The 21533-nt window shown below is 49.2% G+C and overlaps 2 protein-coding genes across 3 annotated transcripts in view; one reads left to right on the forward strand and one right to left on the reverse strand.

The window, feature by feature from the left end:
• Nucleotides 1–21411, reverse strand: part of GRIK1 (glutamate ionotropic receptor kainate type subunit 1) — a 103236-nt gene extending 81825 nt beyond the window's left edge. For 2 of the 3 annotated variants that reach the window (XM_038160545.1, XM_038151978.1), the window contains exon 1: nt 21150–21411. In XM_038160545.1, the coding sequence (XP_038016473.1) occupies nt 21150–21282 (133 nt within the window). In that variant the 5' untranslated portion in view covers nt 21283–21411. The remainder of the gene's footprint in view (nt 1–21149) is intronic. The other variant, XM_038143505.1, reaches the window with a different exon arrangement.
• The window catches only part of SSUH2 (ssu-2 homolog), a 148112-nt gene that overhangs the window by 81384 nt on the left and 45195 nt on the right, over nt 1–21533 (forward strand).

Raw genomic sequence — 21533 nt, forward strand, 5'->3', positions numbered from 1 at the left:
GTTATGAGGCCTAAAGATTTTTGTGGCTTTTTGGCTCGGCCTGTAACTCCCAGGAAATGTTTCATCATTTCATGGTTTACATCTACCCAAAACTCCCCAAGCATTCCCTGAGTCCTGATTTTTACATTTCAATTCCATTCAGGTGGGAAGTGGCACAGGATTAGCTCATCTCATCAGGAACATCAGTTCAGGGGAGTTCACAAATAATTACATTTTAATGAATTCTAGTCATTTGCAAACTGATTTTTATTTTGTCCTTTTATTAAGTAGGATGCAAAATCATGGCTTTATCAGCACAAAGAAATTCCTTATCTTGCCACAAGAGCAAATAATCCATTTTTTGGGGTTAAATTTTTTTTTTTTTGGGGTCATAAGAGATTTTGGGTAGGGACAGATCTCATACTTTTACTTTTCAACTTCCCAGTTTTACAGTAAACACAAGATGAGCAAAAATACACCACATTGAGATGTCTGTGATAAGAACATCAGGAAGAGATTGAATTTGTGGCTCATCCACTTCTTTCATGTTCTTCAGAAAGAGAAATAAAATCAGCTCAGAAGAACATGGGAGAAATATAACCTTTGGATCTCTGTTTTCATTTTCCTCCAAAGATTTAGGGGAGGGTTCCCTGGGATTTTATTTTTCTGCTGTAGACTCCACTAAGCCAGATCAGAATGGCCAAGTGGCAGCAGGACTGGGAGAGGCAAAAATAGGATCACATAAAGATGGAGAACGGAATTCACACCCTGCAGTTTGGACATGCAATTAAGGTGTTTAAACCCTCAGTCTGATAAAGCCACATGGCACACAGGGCATTGCCTTAGGGAGAAATATCTCCAGTGCTCCTCAGCTTCCTAAACTGGGCACAAATCTGGTGCCCAAAGTGCTCTCCTGTGGATACTCCAGCTCCCCAAGGCAGGAATCATGGCTAAATACTCCAGGATAATGTGCACCACATAAAAGGAGGCTGAAGAAATGAGTGACACCTGCTAAGGGATCACATCTGCAGGTCTGCCTTGCAGCTCCAGCTGGTCAGAACTGCTCTGTGTTGGATTTTTCCAATGAGATGCAGCACCGTCCTCAAATCCCAGCCTGGCTCTGGGTGATCATAAAACCACAGAATGTCCTGAGCTGGAAGGGCCCACAAGGATCATCCAGTGCAACCCCTGGCCCTGCCTAGACACCCCAAATCCCACCCTGGGCATCCCTGAGAGCACAATCTGAGTATATATTTGTGTTGTCCACACAAATTTTCCCTGAAATAATGATGTTCCATCTCTGGGAGGAAAACAAAGAGATGGTTTACGTGTCTTCAGGTACATTAGCACACTGATTTTCATGTCTTTGCAAGCATGCACAGCAGTACTGAAGAAAAGCCTGATTTCTCAGAAGGGATCTTTCTCATGTTAGATATTCATCTATATAATTATTTTCTGGATTCAGGTTTCCTTCCCAGCTGTTCACCAGCTCCAAACTGATGACTACAAAATGAAAGGTATTTCCTACTAAAAGTTTTCTGCTGCACGATAGGAAATCTCCTTGGAGAAAGAAATGCTTGGAGAGGGGCACAAGCCAGGTGAGCCTTGTGTTTGTGCCCCAGCTCTCTTCCTCTCTGTGGGGCCACTGGGACAGAGGACAGCTGGATCTGGCTCTGCAGGGTGGCCATGCAGGGCAGGGCAAGGCAGGAGGCCTCTCTGGCAGGGAAAGGACATTTATTATCTCAAGCACTCGGTGCAGTGCTCAGAATTTCATTCAATGGCACTTGGGAGGCAGCGAGCTGAGCAGGGAGGAGTGGATGTGTACCAGGGGTTAGACAGGAGGAGGTGAAATCCATCAAAAATGGGAAAACATTCCCATGCATCCAACAGCAAAATGAGCCAGTGTAGTGCCACTGCCATGATGGGCAAGGTGGGGGAAACAAAACCAGGAAGGGGAAAACACAGAGAGGAATTTGGGAAGAGGATATTAATTCCTGCTCTAAGCAGCACATCATCTAATTCTTGCACAAAGGGCAGTGCTACAGAGGTCAGGGAGCACTGTCTGAAAGGCAAGTGGGTGCAATGAAATAACACTAAAAGGGTTAGTCAGAACACTAAAAGGGTTCTGACTATCCCAAATGGAAATTAATTCCTTAAAATAGATGGCCCCTTTGGAAAGAGCTGGACACACATCACAGGATATGTCAGCGATGCCATTACCCTGTGCCTGGTTAAGAAAGCTGCCAGCTTTACAAGAATTTGTGCCTGAGGAAAAGGAAACACCAGGAAGATGTGGCCGAAGTTATTCTGCGGTTCTCCAAGATAAAGTCCAAGCTGTGCCCAATCCCCATCTTGTCCCCAGCCCAGAGCACTCAGTGCCACATCCAGGCATTCCTGGGACATCTCCAGGGATGGGGACTCCAAACCTTCCTGAGCACTTCACTGGAATTTTTCCACTAAAATATTCTTCCTCAAAATTATTAAAATTGAAATGATTCCACCAGATGACTCCATTGCTTTGCTTAGATAGCCCTTCCAAGGGACTCTCTCTTCCCACCTCTCCAGGGAGTGGCAGAGGACCCCCAGGAGCAGCCAACATCCCTGCAGGATCCAGGATATCTGAGGGCACACAATTTATCTCTTCCAAGTGTGAACAGCTCTACAAAGCCACCGCGTGAGCAGACTCCCTCTTCTCTGGCATTCAGCACACCCAAAAAGAGAAGCAAAAACATTCTTGTGCCAGCGGCTGACTTTTCTTCCCCCTGCTGAGCCCCCCCGGGGTCTGCTTGGAGAGAAGTGCCCAATTTGCTGCATGTCTGAAAAGAAGCTGCATCCCTTCTGAAAAAGCCTCTGTGTGCATCCACAAGGCAACAAGGAAAACTAAATAAACACAGGAAAGAGCAAACAACTTAATTTTTGCTTGAGCACCACATCTGCTTAGAAATAGCTGGACCAGAACCAACGCACAAAATGCAATTTGAGGCAGTTTTTCAGTGTTCAAGCTATTAAGCGAAATCCATACTTACAACAAAAACCTCTTCAGAGAATAAGGTTTTATTTGCCACTTAAAGTAACTCTCAGCCTGGACAGGTACTGCTGGCACTGTTCATATTTCTTAGGAGAGCAGCAGAAAAAATCACTCCAGTTCCACAGGGACAACCTGCAGTTACCAGTTTTCCACCTGGGCTGCACACCATTGATCTTGACAAATGAGTCCCGTCAAAGTGGCTTCTTTTTTCCCCCACAAACTTCCTCTGTGGTCATTTTGTCTCCTGAGGCTGATCCAGCCTCTAGGAAATCAAAGTGATCCCCATCAGATCAAACTGCAATTTATCCTTCCATTTTCTTTGACTAAGGAATCAGAAAATAGGAGGCATTGAGTTGAATGGAAAACAAACCATCAAATTCATGATTTATTCACACATGGATCAAACATAACAAACTCTGCTTTCAGCAGATGTACACCCCCACAGCAGAATATACTTATTTATAAAAATAAGAAACGTTTCAATGTGAGGACGGCAGACTTATGTTCATCTCTAAGCTGAGAGAAGGAATAACCTAGGAGGGAGAACTGTAACCACATTTAGGCTGGAGGCAGCTGGGAGAATGCCAGGTTATTGATGGATATTGAGGGGTGCCATTTTTCAGGAAAAGCACTGTTCTCATAATCCTGGCACAAATTTGTGGCTCCTGAAGGGACTTCTCAAAAAAAGAGAGCTGAATATGGGACATGGGCAGAGTTTGGGTTGGCATTCCTTCCCTCCTCACTCCAGTCCCATGGGCAGGGACTGTCCCCAAGTGGCCTGCCACACTCTTCTCTTTGCCCCAGTCATTTATTCTTGAAAAACTATTAAAGTTTAAATTTTAAAAGTGACATTTCTGTGCTTAAAACTGCATCGGGCCAGGCAGTGCTGAGCCACCTAGTGCAGGGTCCAGGAGAAGGATAGATATTCTCTAGAGGCTCGCTAAGTATTTTATTTGCCTGTTTGAGGTTTTATTAGTTTATTTAGCCATTATTTTTCCTCTCTATGTAGACAGGCTTGGGGGGAGGGATAATGTGTTTGCACATGGCAAAAGCACTTGTGGTGAGCTTCTGTCTGAAGCTTCTCATCTCAGCATTTCCCCAGGACACTCTCCTTTGTACAACAAACAACTCCAGCACATTTCCCAAACCTGAGTGACTGACACCTCAAAAGGACCCACAAAACAGAGTAAAAACTAAGCTTAGGGGGAAAAACATTTAAAATAAAAGAAGCTAAAAAGAGCTTTATAGCTCATAGGATTGTGATATATAAATAGGAGTTTAATCTTCTAGGCATGAGTAAAACTTCCATTTCTTCAGCTTCTGTGTGGCTGAACCCCAGGGAGCAGCAAAGGCCTTCCCAGGACAGCTTCCTAGGGAAAAACCACCCCAGCATTCACACTGCACTGGATTTTCCACAGGGGAAAGTTCCCAGCTCCTTTCTGAGCTTATTTTAGGAAATCTATAAAGCAAAGGAGAACAAAGTGTCCAAACCAGCGTCTTACACTGTGACAAGGGAAAAAATGAAAGGGCAAAGGAGGATTTTTTTAGAATGCCCTGAACCTGCAGAGCTCTGGAAAGCCCCATGAGCCAGGGGCATGAACCAAGGCAAACAGCCTGGTCTGTGTTCTCCTTTCTCCAAGTGTTCCCTGCAGGAACAGCCTGCAGGAGAAATTGCTGGGAAGCTCAAAAATCCACCCTGCTGCAGCTGCCCTGACGTGGGGCTAACCCCAAACAGGGCACGAGAAAACTCCTCCATTTATCTGAAAAAAAGAAAGCTGGATTGGGTGTGGAACCTGCTCCCTGGCTCACTGCTGCTGAGCCTTTCAGCTGAGGCAGGGAGTGGAAAATGAAAATACACAGCGTGTCTCCTGTCTCTTTGAGCCCTCGTGTACCTCCTAAGAGGGACAGAAACGTCTCAGAAATCAGAACAAACTATTGGACAAATGAATTATTAGACCTGGGCAGTGAAGGGTTATTTCTGTGCCCAGTAAAGGGTTATTTCTATGTCCAGTACAGGGTAATTTCTGTTTCCAGTGGGTAGAAATGAAGCAACTCCCCAGTGTTTCCCCTGTACCCACCCTGTGCTGGCATGGGCCAAGGCCACCCAGTGGTACAAGCATCTCCATTTCTATTTATGTGTCATCTTTACACCATTAAGGGATAGAAACTCAAAGCTGTTGGATTTCACTGCAGTCTGGAATTGCATTTCCCATTTGCTCCTTTGAGGAGTGGCCAGCACCTTGCTCAGCAGACATCCTGTTAGGGCTTGTCTACACAGATATTAAGCATCTTTATCAGCATCCCAAGAGGGGGAATGAAGGCAGGGGTTGGAGAGGAGCCAGGGAAGAGCTCCCTTTGCACAGCACGGCAGTCTGGGCTGCTCTGCAGTGATGTACTGACACCTCCTCTGGGCTCAGCTCCGTGTGCTCATCCAAGCAAGTGTGTCCTTACAGCCCTCTGGGGACTGGCACAGGGAAATCTGCAATATTTGCCACTTCTCAGAGGGCAGGAAAGACAGATTTCTCAGGGAAGTGAAAGGCAAGGGAAGTAAAGGTGATTTTAGCACACGTGGATAGTGCAGGCCTGGGCAGTGCTGGGTTAGGGGATGAACCCAACTCTTTCAGAGGCCTTTTCCAAACGGAATAATTCTGTGCTTCCTTGGCACACAGCAGTGAGTGTCCCTGTGGTTGTGTATTCCTCAGGGAATTTGCTCCTTGCTATGCAATCACCCCACCCTGGAGGAAAAGGAACCCTGCTTCACCATTCCAGTTCTCTTGTCAGGAAAGAAAGGAGCACTCTCCCTTCAGTGGGGCTGTAAAATGCAGTTTAAAATACCTAATCCTTTAGGAACAGGCACATAATTGACTGTCATGATCTCAGGAATCCTTCCATGCAAATTCCTCCTGCTGTTATCCCTCTTCCCCATAAAATCCCACAACAGCAAATCCAAGAATTGCTTCCTGATGTGGCTTTTAGGATCTAAATAACTGCTCCTCTTTTTATGTAAAAAAAATGGATTCTCATCAGCTCTGCAGTTACCAGAATTCCTGCATGGGAATTAAAAGCAATGGGATTGGTAAGTATTAATATAGCTGGACAGGACTGGACAACCACAAGCCCCTGTGTCTTTTTTATTTAGGTGCATAAATACCTATTACAGCAAGATCTGAGGACAAACAGTGTGCAAGAGTCTCATAAAGTGACCAAACCCCTTTAGACCAGGAAAATGGAGGGAGCTCCAGATAGCAGAGTGCTGAATGAAAGGCAGGGGGTTGTTTTCAAGGGAAACCTTGCCTGCCAGGTGGGACAGCCCACCTGGAGAAGAGGGAACTTTGAGGGGGTTGCAAAGCCTGGTGTTGTCCCTGACATCCTGATTTACACATGGAAAATGAGCACTTTCTTTACCTTGGTGAGTGACCTTGAAGTGCTGTGTCCAAAAATCTACAAAGCCAAGGAGAGACTTCACCTCAGCAGGGCACTCAGGAAAAGGGGATTTTTTGGGAGATCAGGAGATGCTGCTCCTCTCAGGGCATCCTTTTCTGGCAAAGGGAGGAGAGAGAGCACAACCAAGAGCACAGATGCACACCCCAAGCTGTGACATTCCTGCTGCTGTTGTTTAACCTTGGAATCTTCCTTCAGGACTAAAAAATTCCCACTAGGATGACTCCAGAAGGAAAAGCAATCTCCCTCTGTTCCCTTAGCTGGTTCTTTCTTTCCCTCTCAGCAGAGAAGGATGTTTTTTAACCAGAACTAAAACTGGGGTCTGAGTTGATACTGAGGGGAATGGAGGCTCCCAGCCTTTGGGGATGGATGGATGGAGCAGCCAACAGATGGAACAGAGCAGAGAAAATGGGATGCAGCCTCAGAAAATAGCAAGAGGGATACAGGCATAAGATTATCCTCTCCAGTTGATCCTTTTCATTTGTGTGGATACAGGCAGATGCTCGGAGAAATGGGAACGCACTGCATTTGAAAGGGATAAAAGGAAATGCAGTTTGATACAAGGGATAATTAACTCGGGGAACGTGTGGCTGCGAGGTGATCCTGAGAGCTGGGGGTTCAGGGGATTCAGCAAAAGAGGAGACTGGGAGGGTGAGAACAGCTCGATTACATCAGATAAGATTAAATGCAGAATTCATGCTCGGTGGTAATGGGCGAAACACCAGAGGGTGAGGAGCTGGGAATGAGCTTTCTTGAGGGATATCTTTCCATAATACTCCATTACAGGGTTTCTAATTTCATCTTTTCAAACCTCTACCACTGAACACTGTTTGACATTGAAAACTGAAATGAAAAAGCTCCAGAGGATGCTCATATTGTAATTCCTCTGATTTATGTAACCATTTCTGGGAAGTGCCTATTCTCTGAAAACAAACTGCCTGAGCGTGGAGGTAAAACTGCATTTCGGTATTTACCTGGGTAAAATGAACCTTCTGTTTCTGAGCCAACAGTGAATCTGATCTGTGCCCTGGGGGCCACCTGCAGCCCCCTGGCCAGGGTGTGTGAGCTCAGTCTCCCCCAAAGGCCTCCTAAGAGGAGCAGCCCCTGTTAGACCTGTGTTCACTCATTCTGACACACTGCAAACCCCCTCTGGCTCCCAGGAAGGCGGGACACCTCTCAATAAGTGCCCAAACCACCTTTGATTGAGCATCTGTGTCTCCAGTGCCATTCTGCTCCCAGGTCTGTGCTCAGAGGGCAGGAGTTTCTGGCTGGGATGTGCCTGGCACCTGCACCATGTGCTGGATAAACATTTGTGGCTGGGCAGAAATAACCCAGCAGATTCCAGCTCGGAGGGGAAGCCCATTTGCTGTGATTTATCCACTTGCTGCAGAGGATAAACACTGATGGCATCATGATTGCCCCTTGTAAAGATCCTGTCATCTGCAGCAACCTGTCTGTTCCAACTGCTGTGGCTGCTGCTGCACAGCAGCGAAGCCCTGCAAGGTGACTGCAAGCGACAGGCTGGCAGCAGCACTCAGAGCTGCCCGGACACTTCCACTCACCTCAGTTTTAGTACTTCCAGAGACAGGAAACTCCCTGTCCTCCTCACAGTTTGGCCATGGCTAAGAAACCCTGAAAGTCTTTGAGTCTTTATTCAAAGGTATCTCCAAAAGGAAAATCAGAAACCCTTTATTCCCTGTTAGCTGCAAATCCATTCTAGCACTGCCTTGGAGGTTTTCTGAGCACATCCCCGTGAGTTGCTGGATGTCTGAGTTCCCACTGCAGTGTTCTCTCAAGTGTGGGGCACAGCACAATGTGCCAGGATGAGAGAAGAGTGTTTGAGAATTTCCAGACAGTTCTGGCACTAAATCCCACACCCTGTAATCCCTTAAGCATGTGGCATGCTGGAAAGCACTGGAGTTTCACTAAAAACCAGGCATAAACACAGCTCCCACATACTTAAGATTATCATCAACCTGCCAATTCCCTCTTATCTGAGACTTTTTCCATTCTGTTTCCTTCTCTTTATCCCCTCTGTGTATCAAGCTGGTGCATGAGCCCATGATGACAGGAGATCATGAGCCTGCAGTTCAGAGCTCCAATCCTGAATCCCAGGAAAAACAGCACCTCCAGAAGGGCAGGGGGAAATTCTTTCTCTGATTTCATGCTCATCATGCCCAACAGATGAGTGCAGACTGAGCTGTGGGGAGGACGCAGATCTCACTTCTGGAATAACACCAGTGCACTGCTGAGCTCCCCTGCTCCCGATTTCCTGGACAGGTTTGTCTCTACTGAAGAGAGAGCTGAGTTCCTGGTGGGCCTGATGGCCCAGGAGCTGCTGTCCAAGCCCTTCCCCTTGCTGTGTGCCCACAGCCAGGCTGCAGGGAAGGGAGGGGGTGCTGGTGTATATCTGATGGCTTGGATGGGAGCAGCAGGAACGAGGATCCCCCCACATCTAACTTTCAGCAAAAGCACAGACTTCATGTGCAACTTGGGTTCTTGTGGGGTTTCACCCCCGGATTGGGGTGACCCCAAAAGATGGAAAAGTCCCTCCTCCAACCCGTGCCTTCGAAGAAAGACTCAGTAGTCTTCTGTTGTCTGTTCTCAAGGTAGTTTATTGTTGGTTATCTAAAAGATTCTTCTCCTGAACTGCTGTGGCCCGTTCAGCAGGTCAGACAAAGGCACACTGCCCTCCCAGCTGGCTGGTGCCATCTTTTATATCATATATTACATACTACATGTTTACACTTTTCCCCCAATGCCTATTATCTATATTGAACGGTGACTTTCTACTCTAAACCAATCTGTGAGTGCCAACATCACCAAAGACATGGAGGCTAGGAAGGAGAAAGAAGGAGGACAGGGCACACCCAAATCCCTCCATCTTAGATCTCCTTACCCCCATGTACAAAACTTGGACCCCTGCGTACAAGGCTTAAAACCCCCCTGTACAGCACTCAGAAATCCTTCCTTTCACTTCGTGATTACTTCTACTACAATACCTAAACTTGTGTGTGTGGCTTGTAATTCTTCAGACAGAGTTAGTAATTTGCTCCATGGGCTAAGATTGAAACCCCACGTGTGTCTTTGGCTGCATGCCAGGGTCTCAGAGCCCCCTGCCAGCGGCTCTGGCCATCCAGGGCACCCAGAGGGATGTTCTGGATTCCAACAGGTTCTGATTGCACATCTTCAGAGACTGCAGCCTGGGCAAACCTGCATTTTTGGCTATTCTAGGTATAAGCTAATTCATGGACGAGGTTAATCCAAACACTTTCAGTCCCTTTTCCAGACAGATTTTCTAGGGAAAAGTATCTGTGTGCATTTAGAGATCAATTCTGGAGGGAATTTTTTTTTTTTTTAATATTCACTAGGCATGAATACAAAGGGGATTTTCTACTTTGTAGCACACCACTCTGGGCCTTTTCTATTTCTCTTTGGCTCTCTCCAAGCAGGAATGTGCCAGGATGCCTGCAGTTCTTCAGCTGAGTCCAGGCTTTGGGAATGGTGGGGGCTGCCCACTGCTCCCTCTCCTCCCCTGCTGCTGCCCTGTGCAGGCTGAGGGATCCCCCAGCTCCAAGACTCCCCAGTCTGGGTTCCCCCTCTCCCACTCTCATTCTCTGAGCAGTTGTGCCAGATGATGTTTAAATATGACCCTTTTAATCAGGTTACTCAGTGTAATACAAGCAAAATGGTGATGAGATGGATGCTGGTACTGCATTCCCTATTTTTGTCTCCATTGATTCTCCCGTGTCTCTCATGAATCACCCTCCTGAAGAAGTGACAGCTTTATGTCAGCCACAACAGGGCTGTGACAATATTAGCTCCAGCACCAATTCAGCATGACACCAGAATTGTGTCATGCTTGACCCTCTTTGATAGATCCGCGTGCAGAATCTGCGCTGAGCTGCACAGAGCAGGGCCAGACTCTTTCCTAATAACACATTTTTCCATCTAAAGACAGGTTTGTGCTTTTACTGCTCCAGCCACGGGATTGCATGTAAATAATAATGTTATTTCTAGAGACTAAAAGACAGCCCAGCTCTTCAGTTCCAGCCTCTTCATGCCATCCTAGCTGGAATAACTCCCGCCCAACAGCACTGCTGCCTACTACAAACCAGGAATTTGGGCCTCCTTCCCCTGCCTCTGCTGTGCTGAGGAAGGCAGGGCAGAGAAGGAAACCTTTGCAGAAGTGGGAAACCTTGGCAAAACCAGCGGCTGGAGATGAAAAAGAAAGAGGAGGAGGCCTTTTCCTGCTGATTTCCTCGAGCGGAGGGAATACAGAACCTTCATTTGCAGTTTGGATGAGCTGCAGTAAATTGCCCAACTGTTCTCTTCTGCCAGAATAATGCACTTGCCAGAACCTCATCACTATAAACTGCTGCAGCTCCATTGACTCTGGCACAGGCAGAGCTGAAGGAGTCTTTGGGTCATTTGTTCTTTTTTTTTCCCCTGAGAAAAAGTGCTCTGCCACTTAAAACAAAGGGCAGGGAGCCAGAAGAGATGATTTTGTACCAAATTTTCTCACAGATTTTCTGCAAGAGCTCACAGAGAAGAGCAAGGGCTTAGATTTGAAAGAAGTTTTGCAGTTAAATTTACTAAATTTAAAGCTCCTGTCACTGAAATCTCCTCGAGAAGCTGGATGTGGATTCATTGGGCTCTAGCTGTGGCCAATGAGGTTTCCAACAAGGTGACTGCCATGGGACAAGGACCAAGTTTGAACTCTTTGAAAGCCTGTGCCCCCTTTCTTCAGCCCTGCCAACAGTAGAAAATGATTTTAAATATGGGGCATGAGCTTGTCAGCACCACTTTCCTTAGAAGGAATCGAGCCTCATTCTAAGAACTGCCATAAAATACACTCTTGGTGTTGCAAGCAGATGAGTGCAGACATAAAAGTCTGGATTTTTAGCATTAATTAAAGCTCCCCAGCAAAGTTTGCTCTACATCTCCTAAATTACCTTATTTAAGTTGTTTAAACCCCCCCGTTGTCACTGTGCAGATGCTCTGGTACCACAGAGCAGCTCAGCCCCAGCTAAAAACTTCACACTCTTCTTATTAGGACTTAGTAAAGTCATCAATTCCAATAAATGTGCCAGGGAAATGAAAGTTCTCAATTTTTCCTGACTGGGGAGGGGTGATGGCCTCCCAAGCACTCCTCACTGCCTCTCCTCATCAGGACACGGACAAAACATGGATGGAAAACCTGGGTCAGGGTTAAGACAGGGAGATGGCTCAGCAGCTGCTGCCGTGGGCACTGGACAGACACACTGAGGTCATCCCAAAGCCTTGTGTGCAGGTGAACAATCCCAATTCTCCCAGCCTTTCCCCCAGCAGAGCTCATCCTGCTGCCTCCTCCAGGCTCACCCCAGCACCTCCAGGTCCTGCCTGTGCTGTGCCCAGGGCTGGGGCAGCTCTGCAGGGGGGTCTGGCATGGGTGGCAGGAGTGGCCATGGGGAGCCCTTCCCATCCTGTCCTCCAGCCTGGAATGTGCCCATCAGGAACTGCGCTGCCATTTCCAGCCAGCAGCCTTTGGGGTGCTGTGCTCTCTGGCTTTTGTGTGCCCCCATGGGAGACCATTCCTAGGAGGAAGCGGCACTAAATTCAGCTACAAAAGAGACGACAAATCTGCTTTCCACGCTGGACCCCGTGGGTGCTGTGTATTTCTAAAGGAGGCCCCCGCTCAGCTCTCTCCCAGGGACCTGTGTGGGGCACGGAACAAGCAGAGGCAGGCTGGGATCTCCCCACCATGGAGAGCTCAGAGGAGAGGGCTGCAGGCAGGAATGGAGCCTGGCTGGGAGTGTTCCACACGGCTGGCTTATTGAAACCCCCTGCATCCCAGAACAGGGGGTGGCTGAAGGGGAAGGGCTGCACACGGCAGAGGATGCATTTCCCCAGCTCCTCTTCCTTACGGCAGCTGGCATGTCTGCATGACAGCAGAAGGATGGCAGCTCCCCAGAGCTCTTGCAGGTCAGGGCACAGCCCACCCTCACCCCATCTGCAGATGCCTTTACTGCCAGGCCATGGCTCAGCCCTGGGCCAGGCTGTGTCTCCAGGGAGCAATGGGAGAGCCAGCCACGCTGGGGCACGACAGGCTCTTCACTGCAGAGAGAAAAACCTCCATTCTTCAGAAAACACTGCTCAAAAATTGAATCTTCGTGCAGCTCAATGGAGCAGCCTCATAATTTACAGCAGCAGATAAAGCTGGGAGATGTAATGTGAAGTATCTGAAGCAGCTCTCTCTCTGATTTAAAATGCACCTTGGGCAGCAGAGCCTGAACTCCCCTCGGCGTGTGTTTCTGGCAGATAAGTAAACAATTTGGGACTTTCTGAGATAGTCACAGTCAGGGAAGCAGGAGCTCACATTAGACTGCAGCTGCAGAGCCCCACTGATAAGGTTTTGGGGTGGTTTGGCACAGCTGAAAGGAAGTGGCGCCGGAAGAACAAAAAGCTGTTTGTGTACAAGTTGTTGGATCAGAGATAGCAAGGAGAAAGACATCATTTTCACAGGAGAGCTCTGAGAGTGGCCCTGGTGGCAGGGGCAAGCTCAGGCACAGAGCTCGTCACAGGGCAGCTGAGCAGCACCATGGGGACAGAATGGGGGACAGGAGGACACAGGGGACAGGCTGGGAAGCTCAGAGGACATTTCTGGCTGTGTTTCACACAGGGACAGAGGGCTGGACTCAAACCTTTCCTATAAGCATTTAAGATTTAAAAGTGAAGGCCCAGAGGATGGGAAACACCACGCTAACGTTGACTGAGCAACTCCAAAACCCCACTTTTGGTACCCAACTGCACACCAGTTCCACAAGATTTCTGCCTCCTTTACTGCAGCCTCTCACTGTGGCATTTTGCATTTAATATTTGTAAGTGCAGGCAAATAAATTGTGGCTTTAGCACCCTGTGAGGGCATTTTGCTGGGAATCACAGGACATGCTGAGCTGGAAGGGCTCCATGGGGATCATGCAGTCCAGCTCTGCCCCTGCACTGGACACCCCAGGAAGCCCACCTTGGCTGGCTGTCCAAGCCCTCCTTGCACTCAGACAGGCTTGGAGCTGTTTGGCACAAGCCCAGTTTATCCCACAAAACATGTCTGAACAATTTTGAGTGAAAACAGCCCAGAAGTGACTCCATGTCCTTCCTGTGCCCTGTCCCAGGTATTTACTCATTCCTCTCCCATTCCCACAGGCTACCAAGGATCATCTCTTTGATTTTTAAGTCTTTTCCTATGCACTCTCTGAATTCTAAGATGAATAAAAGCAAGCAAAGGCAAACCAAAACAAAAATATTTCGGTCGGAAATTGTAATTTAGTCTCCAAGTGGAGTGAAGGACTTCTGAGGTGGCTTACTCATGGTTTGCTTAGCAGCTCTTGGTGGTTTATTGCTCCCTTATTTTCTGAGGCCAGCTAAGCTGTGATCCATATGGGACTGCTGAAGTTATTCACGGAGCATTTCAAGTGCCCAGCCCTGATGTGGCAGTGACTGCTAGTCCCTGGGAAAGTGTAGTACAGCTCCAAACCTGACCTAACTCTCAAGCAGCCTCCCGTGTGCCGGTGGCACGATCAGAGGGAGTTTTTTACATGTGTCAGCCTGTTGCTGCAGCAACCTGGCTGCTCTGCCTGCTGATAGGCACAGCTCTGCCTGATCCGGGCTCAGATGGCTCAGATTAATCCCCTGGGACTGTGCCAGGGAAATCGGGATTCGTTCGCAGCTCCTTGAGAATGAAGTGACTGTTCCAGGGAAACTACTCCCGAAATTCCTCCCGCTCCCCCTCCCTCATCCACAGCCTTCGTGGGAATGGCTGGGCAGGCACAGGGCCCCAGGACAGTCAGGAGAAACCTCTTTGTGCCACAGCAAGGAGCTCTAACATGGATTTGGCTTTTATTGGATTCTTTCCTGAGTGTGAGCACGGAAAAGGTTATTTTTGGGCAAGCAGGAGCTGCGTTTTTGGGGTTGTTTTCCCTCTGGGTGTTTGCATGTCAGTGCATCCAATTTCCAGCTCTCCAGATCTTCGTGGGGCTGAGAGGGAGGCAGTGAAAGCCAAGGAGTGTGAGCACTGAGCTAAGCCTTTCCAAAACCAGGGTTCACCCAGCCAGCCTGGCTGGAGGATGGCATGAGGACATGTGCAGCTTTGATGGAGACCTCAGGATCTGGGGGCACATCCCAAATCCCTGCAGATGCTCCAAAAGCCTCTGCTGGGAGCAGAAGAGGCAAACCCTGTGCTGGAACAGACAGGGTGTAAGAGAACAAGTCAGGGAAATTCTGTATTTGCCAGTGAGCAACAGACCAGGAAAACCCTTCATTACCTTCCCAAAGTGCACAATAGCCTTCTGGAAAGGGATTCAAACCCAAAATGCTGCTGCTGTGTCCAAAATGCCTGTAATTACAGAGGGCCTGTGTGCCATAGTGAAGAAATCTGTGGGAGTGCCAAAATGGGGAAAAAAATTTGCATTGTAAGACCCCAAAAGCACCAATTTCCATGAATTTGCCTTCTGATTATACCATCCAAGAGTTTAAGGTGTAGAAGTTTTTCTTTGTCTGGCTGAATCACACTGAACCTGACGTTTCTAATCCAGAACACCCTGGCAGGAATCTGCTCTCTCTTCAATTATCTTCAAGTGGTTCTCCTTCTTTTCTTACAGCTGCCTGATGCTGTCCTTGTAAAACAGATTTTTCCCCTCAAACTCTTTGATGAAGAGCACCCAGGGATGTGTCTGCCTGCTCATTCTGCCCCGAACAGGTGGAAATGAACAGCCTGAGCTCTTCCCAGTGCCCTGAGCAGCCTGGCTGAGCTCTGCTGTGCCTGAAGCAGTGCTGCTCCAGCTGAGAGCAGAGCCCTGAGCTGTGCTGAGCCTCCAGCTGGGACACAGCAGGATGTCCCCATGTCCCCAGTGGGTGCTGCAGGGTGCTCGCCCAAACTCTGCATTTCGGGAGGTGCCTCTGCACTCTGACTGTCACTCCCACCCATGAGGGCCTCGGTGGCTCCCAGCAGGGTGGGAGGGGGCTGCTCCTGGACCCCAGCCAGAACCTGTGCGCTGCAAACAGAATTTGCCTTGAAATAGGCCAAGTTTGGGTGTGCAGGGCCGGGGGCAGGACATGAGAACAACCTCAGTGCTAAAAGAATTTATAACTCTCTTCTTTTAAACTTGTGCAGTCTGAAAGCTCAAAGGAAAAACAAAAACCAACAGCAACCCAACTAGAAGGTGTGATTGCAAAAAGCCTGATGGACCAAGAAAAGAAGCTCAAAACTGAGCCTTTGACACCAGTTCTGCCTCTCTGGCCACAGAAGCCACTTCCATTTCCCTCTGTTTGGGTCACCCTAATTTAGTGAAGCTCTAAGAGTATTTCAGGAACTTTCTGCACTGTCAAAGGATTTAAAAAGAAAAAAAAAGAAGAAGTTTCTTTAACAGCCCTATCAGATACTGGCTCCTGTAGCTGAAGTGAAAACAATGCTAGTGTAGAATAATGAAGCCGTTTTAATATGGAATTTTGATTTTGCCCTGAGAAAGCAAATTCATTGTTTGAGAGCTCATAATTTCCTGGAAAATACCCTCTAACCTTCAGCAGGGAGAGAGAGGGAAGGGTAATAACCTCCCTCTGCAAAGCTTGCCCAAGATCATAAACTCATTACTGCAAACTAAAATCTAAAGTCAACCCAAACTAGGACAGACTGGGCTTGCTGGTCACAGCCCCAAAGCTGTGCAGCAAAACTAATCAGTTCTGGGATGGGATTTGTTTCTTTTGCTGCAGTACAATCTATAGTTTAGTTGGTCAAATCAAGCCTTTCTGAGAAAAGAAGATTAGAGGCAGTTGTTTAAAGTATTGAAGGGGGAGCAGGATTTAAGCTTTATTACTGACCAGGACATACAAAACAGACTGTAATGAAAAAACAGTATTGGGATTGTACTTCCAGCCCAAATGGAAAATGTTGAGAGAGGACAGGGCCATATGGAGGAGCTTAGAGCTCAGGCAAGGGGAAGTGCCCTGGAAATGGGGTGTTTTGGGGAAGCCAGGGGACTTGAAACAACAATTAGCACACCCGAACTCCTGAAAACAGCCTGCTGGGCAAGAGAAAAACTCTGGGACATGGCTTTTTATTCTGTTTGCAAGGAAGGCTCCTCCTGCCCCAAACACCTGATGGCAAACTCTCCTCCCTGGAGGAATTTGGGCAATTCCAGCACTGGAATCGGGACTCCATCGCGTGCTCGAGCTGCTCCCAGGGTTACAGCAGGGAGGCTGCAGGGTGTCCCATTTCCCAGCCCCGTGTCAGTGAGGGGAATAAGGATTGACCCGGCCCAGCACCAGCTCCTGACCTACAGCCCAGTGGCTGCTCACCCAGACACGAGGGGAACTCACCCAGAGGCACGCTCACCTGCGGAGCTCCTGGGAAATGCAGCACTGACGCATTTATATTTGACTTTATTACCTATTTCTCAGGTTTCTCAGTCCCTCAGCCGTGCCTAAACCACCCTAGCTCTGCTCCAAACCCAACCTGCCTCCCTCAGTTTGCACTGTCTGGCCCCGGGACCTTTCCGTGGCTGTTCCCAGAAGCCACTCACACCCTCAGGTTTTCTTCACACAGCCCTGGCTGGCTGCTGCAAATCACCAACCCCTGCATTATGGAATATTTGAGGACCCCCCTGCACCTTTCCAGCTCATCTCTTCCCTGCCCAAGGAGGTATTTAGGAGCTTCTGGCAATGGAGGCCCAAGCTGGTGATTTTCTGGAGAGTGCAGGTCCCCTCCCAGTTTCCCTGTCCCCAGCAGCCACCACGTCCTGGCACAGCCACTCACCAAGGCAGCAGGAGTTCCCTTGCTGAGGGCTTGCAAAGCATTTTTCACCAGCATTTTTAGGGATTTTTAACTCAATTACCCATTTGAACTCAGCCAAACATTGCCCTGCCTCCCACTTGCACAGTGCTGTCAAATCCAGTGAGGAGGGAGAGGTGTGAAAATCAAATTTCGGATGCTTTGGTAACAATCCTTTAGAAATATCTGCAGCAAAACAGTTTTCCCTAAGTGTAGAATAAAGGAACTTAGGAAAAGTGTATCACAAAGAACTGATAAACCACTGAGCACTCAGAGTCTAGTGCACAGAATGTATTTAATGTCTCATCATCTGATGAGAAAAATGCAGCTGCACTTCCTATCATATCATAAAATAGAATAACTTGTAGATACTTAGTAACAAATACTGTAAACTAACATTTTTCATGATGTTCAAATATGATAAGAGACGTTCCAAGAAGGGTTTTTGCCATTTCACACTGATGAAGCTTAGATGTGTGTTAGTACCACTCCCGTCACAAACAAAATCTCAAAAAGAGTTGGTGAAAAGTAGCAGATTTGCAGAGAAATTAACAAGGTTTCTGCCTTTATCATGCTCATGAGGGGAAAATGGCAATTTCACACAGGAAAAGAACTCACAGCTTTAGCCCTGCTGGGGGAAATCCAACAGAGATTTTGAAATCTATATTGAAAATTCCAACTTATTAAAAATTGGTATTTTGTGGGCTAGGTTGCCTTGCATGTGTTTGGTTTAAATCTGATATTTCTCAGTTGGAGATAAATGTTATGGGGCTAGTCCTCTATTGTGGAAAACACAATTCACCAAATTTGGGAATTTTGCTTGAGTAAGGAGTCAATCAGTGCAAAGGACGAACACTTATGTAAATATTCCATTTACAGAAACACACTAATTCCTGAAAATCCTTCTGGTTTCTGTCTCCTCGCCCCGAGCAATTCCTTCAAACCCTGAAACCTGCCCATTTGTTCATTTCCAGGAGCTGGTAATTTCAGAGATAATTCCAAGATTCATCCATTAGTTTTTGAATAGCTCCAGTGCTTTGTTAAGAACTTGCTGTTGGTCAGTTCTAACCCAGAATGGAGCTCAGATGACGACCATCCATAAATTTTCACATAATATCACTGGATTTTACCCTTACAACCTATTCAGAATCTGTAATCTGTCCAGGAATGAGAGCTCTGCATCCTGCACCAACAAATGGATTATTCTGTTGCTGCTGAGATGTCTTTGGAAGCTGTTTCTGCACCTGAGCATCTGCTCCAGTTCATTACCATTCTTCCTTGGAGATCATTTATTTCATACAATTGGTGCAAGTAGCATAGATAAGAAGGACTTGTTGTAAAAACTGAAAATTCCTTGGAATTCAGTAAGAAATATTGGGGTCATGAACTTTAAATACACTTTTATGTAATACAGTCTGGTGGGTAATGTGCAGATAAAGATGGTATTTCCTTGGACAGCTCCATTAGCTCGTGTGTCAAGGGAAAAGCTTTTGAGCAGGAGTGGGGAAGAAATACCCAGTAAGACAGCAGCATTTTATTTCATTTTATTTTATTACTGAAACTTCAAGCTCCATCTTATCTCAAAATCCATTACTTTTATCCTAATGAGTCAGTTTTGCTTGGTCACATTGCCATCCCTCATCTTTTGTTTAGAGAGCTGGAAAAGGAGTCGTTAGTGAGTGTTGAGGAATAACTGGAATTCATATCGCTCACACGTCCTTTCTCAACTAATTAAACACCACCAAGACAATCCATTCATTCATTTTACAAGCCAGAAAAAAATTAATAAAAAACAAATCTGAAAGCTCCCTGACAGTGGAAAATGCAATTAAACTCTCAGTGTATGATTCCGGGCACAAACCGCTGCACTTTCTTCCCTTAATTAACTAAAACACGGGGAAAACAATCTGATGGCTTCATGGCATTTCCTTTGCTGTCAGAAATGCTTGGGGATGATTTTGTGATGTTATCACAAAGAGATTTGGAGGAGTTACTGCCATCACTCCTCTCTGCCACCTCCAAGAGCGACAGACTCCACGGAGGAACTTTGCTGCCGTTAACGGATGTGAAGGATTAATATTTTATAACATCATTACTCCACAGGCAGCAGAGCCACGGCAGGAAGGATACACTCAATATTTCATGCATTCCCAGCCCCTAACACATCGACTGCCCTGCACATCCCTCTGCACGGGTGCCATTGAAAGCCGAGCACTTTGCCAGCTTCGTGCCTCCTTTTGTCCTGGTGGCAGTGGCAGGGGACACTCAGCGCTGGGCTCCCATCCCTGCGTGCCCTGGAGAGCAAATCTGACGCAGAAATTCACAGCCCGCAGCCCTCGCAGGGCAGTTCAGGGGAAGCAACGTGAGGCGAGGGGCGATCGCCCGGAGCTTCGCTGGGCGCACAGAGCAGCACAGAAGTTCTGCAGGGCACAGGGCAGCAAAGGGAGCACCCCAAAGCTCTGCGGGGCTCCCTGCGAGCCCGAAGGCAGCGCCAAGCCGAGCTTTCCTCCTGCACACGGGCATTTAGGCTGAGCTCAAGCCCTTTAAACGCTGGCACGCTGCTCCTTCCTTCAGAGCTGTTCCCACTAAACCAGAGTAAGTTAAGGGCAGCATTTTGTGCATGTCCAGAGCATCCCGCTGGTGCCTGCGGCTCAGGGATTCGAACGCGATTGTCTTCCCCAGGTTTCACGGGGGGAAATGTGCCTGCATCCCCGCTGTGTTTGCGGGATCGCCCAGCTTTGCGCGGTGCGTGCTCCCGGCAGGGGTGAGCAGGGAGCGGCGAACTCCCCCGAACCCCCAGGGAAAGGTGCGCGCCCCCCGAGCGGGGACAGCGGGGAGCCCAGGGGACATCCTCGGCTGCGGCTGCTGAGTGCCCCGGCTCTGCTGCCCAGCGCTGAAGGGCTGCACCTTACTTCATTTCAATGTTCCGGGCACACGTGCTTTGCTCTCCGGGCACAAGGAGCCTTCCCCTGGGCTTCAGGGAGCGCCGCCGCGGGCGAGCGGAGCGGGGTTAGCGCTTGCGGTTCACAAGGCACCGATCTTCAGCTCCGCACGGCAACGCGCCTGTGGGAACTGCGGGATGCTCTCCCCGGTGCCGTAAACAGCTTTTTTTTTTTTTTTTTCCTTATTTTTTTTTTTTTAGTTTTTTTTTTCTCTTGTTTGTTTCCTTTTTCCCCCGCCTCATGTTCAATGTTTGCCAAGCGAAAGAGGGATAGACAGAAACAGCGGCGTGCCAGATTCTGCCTACATCTTTCCCACAGTCTCTGCTAACCCCGAACTCTTCCGACACTTTGTATTCACCGTCTCACTTGACTGACACAAGAAACCCACTGTAGGAAGAGAGGCTTCCTGTGAGCCGAGCCCCGTTTCCATGGTGCGGAGTTTTCTACTCAAAAATAAATTCCCGTTCCGCGGAGTTTTCCGCGCAGCCCCGCGGAGCTGCCCCTGCCCGGGGGTAGCGGCAAACGCATCCCGCATCCCCCCAGTCCCCCTCCAGAGCCACGGCCGCCCGCCCTGCGCTCCGAGCCGGGACACTCCGCACCGCTGGGCACAGATTTTAGGGTCACCGAACCCTTCCTGCGGCGGGGACACAGGCGCCCGCCCGGCTTTGGGGGCCCCTCGCAGCGTGCCCCGCGGGCTGCGGGGATGCTCCGCCGGGATCCCCGCGCCCAACTTCCCGGCACCGCTCACCGGGGCCAACTTTGGGCAGCGAAGCCGCGGCAGCGCAGCGTCCCCGAGCATCCCTCAGCATCCCCAGCATCCCGAGCATCCCCGGCTCCGGAGCGGCGGCTGCGCCTAGCGGGAGCCGCGCGGGTCCCGCCGCCGCCCGGGCGAGCTCCCCGCCGCCCGGGAGATCCCCGGAGCCCCCGCCCGGCCCCGGCGCGCCCCGGCGGCACTCACCGATCCGCAGCACCTGCTGTGCGCTCCGGGGCAGCCCCGCCGCGGCGCAGAGCAGCAGCAGCAGCAGCCCCCCGCCTCCGCCGCCGCCCGGGGCCGCTCGGCGGGGCCAGCGCGGGCCGAGGCCGCTCGCCATGCTCAGTTCATGCCGGCTAGCCCCGGGCCACGGGCCGGCTCCGCGCCGCTCCGCGCCGCCCGCCCATGGCGCGGGGGCTCCGCGCTGCCGCCGCCGCCGCCGCCGCCGCGCCCCCCGCGCCCGAGGGACCGAGGGACGGAGGGAGGGATGGAGGGAGGGATGGAGCGGGAGGATCCTCCCGGGGGCGGCCCCGGGCGGGGCCAGGCGGCTCCGGGCTCCGCGCGCGCACGGAGACACGCGCGCACACGGGG

This window comes from Motacilla alba, chromosome 1 (assembly GCF_015832195.1).
Source record: "Motacilla alba alba isolate MOTALB_02 chromosome 1, Motacilla_alba_V1.0_pri, whole genome shotgun sequence".
In the NCBI taxonomy this organism is placed as follows: Eukaryota; Metazoa; Chordata; class Aves; order Passeriformes; family Motacillidae; genus Motacilla; species Motacilla alba.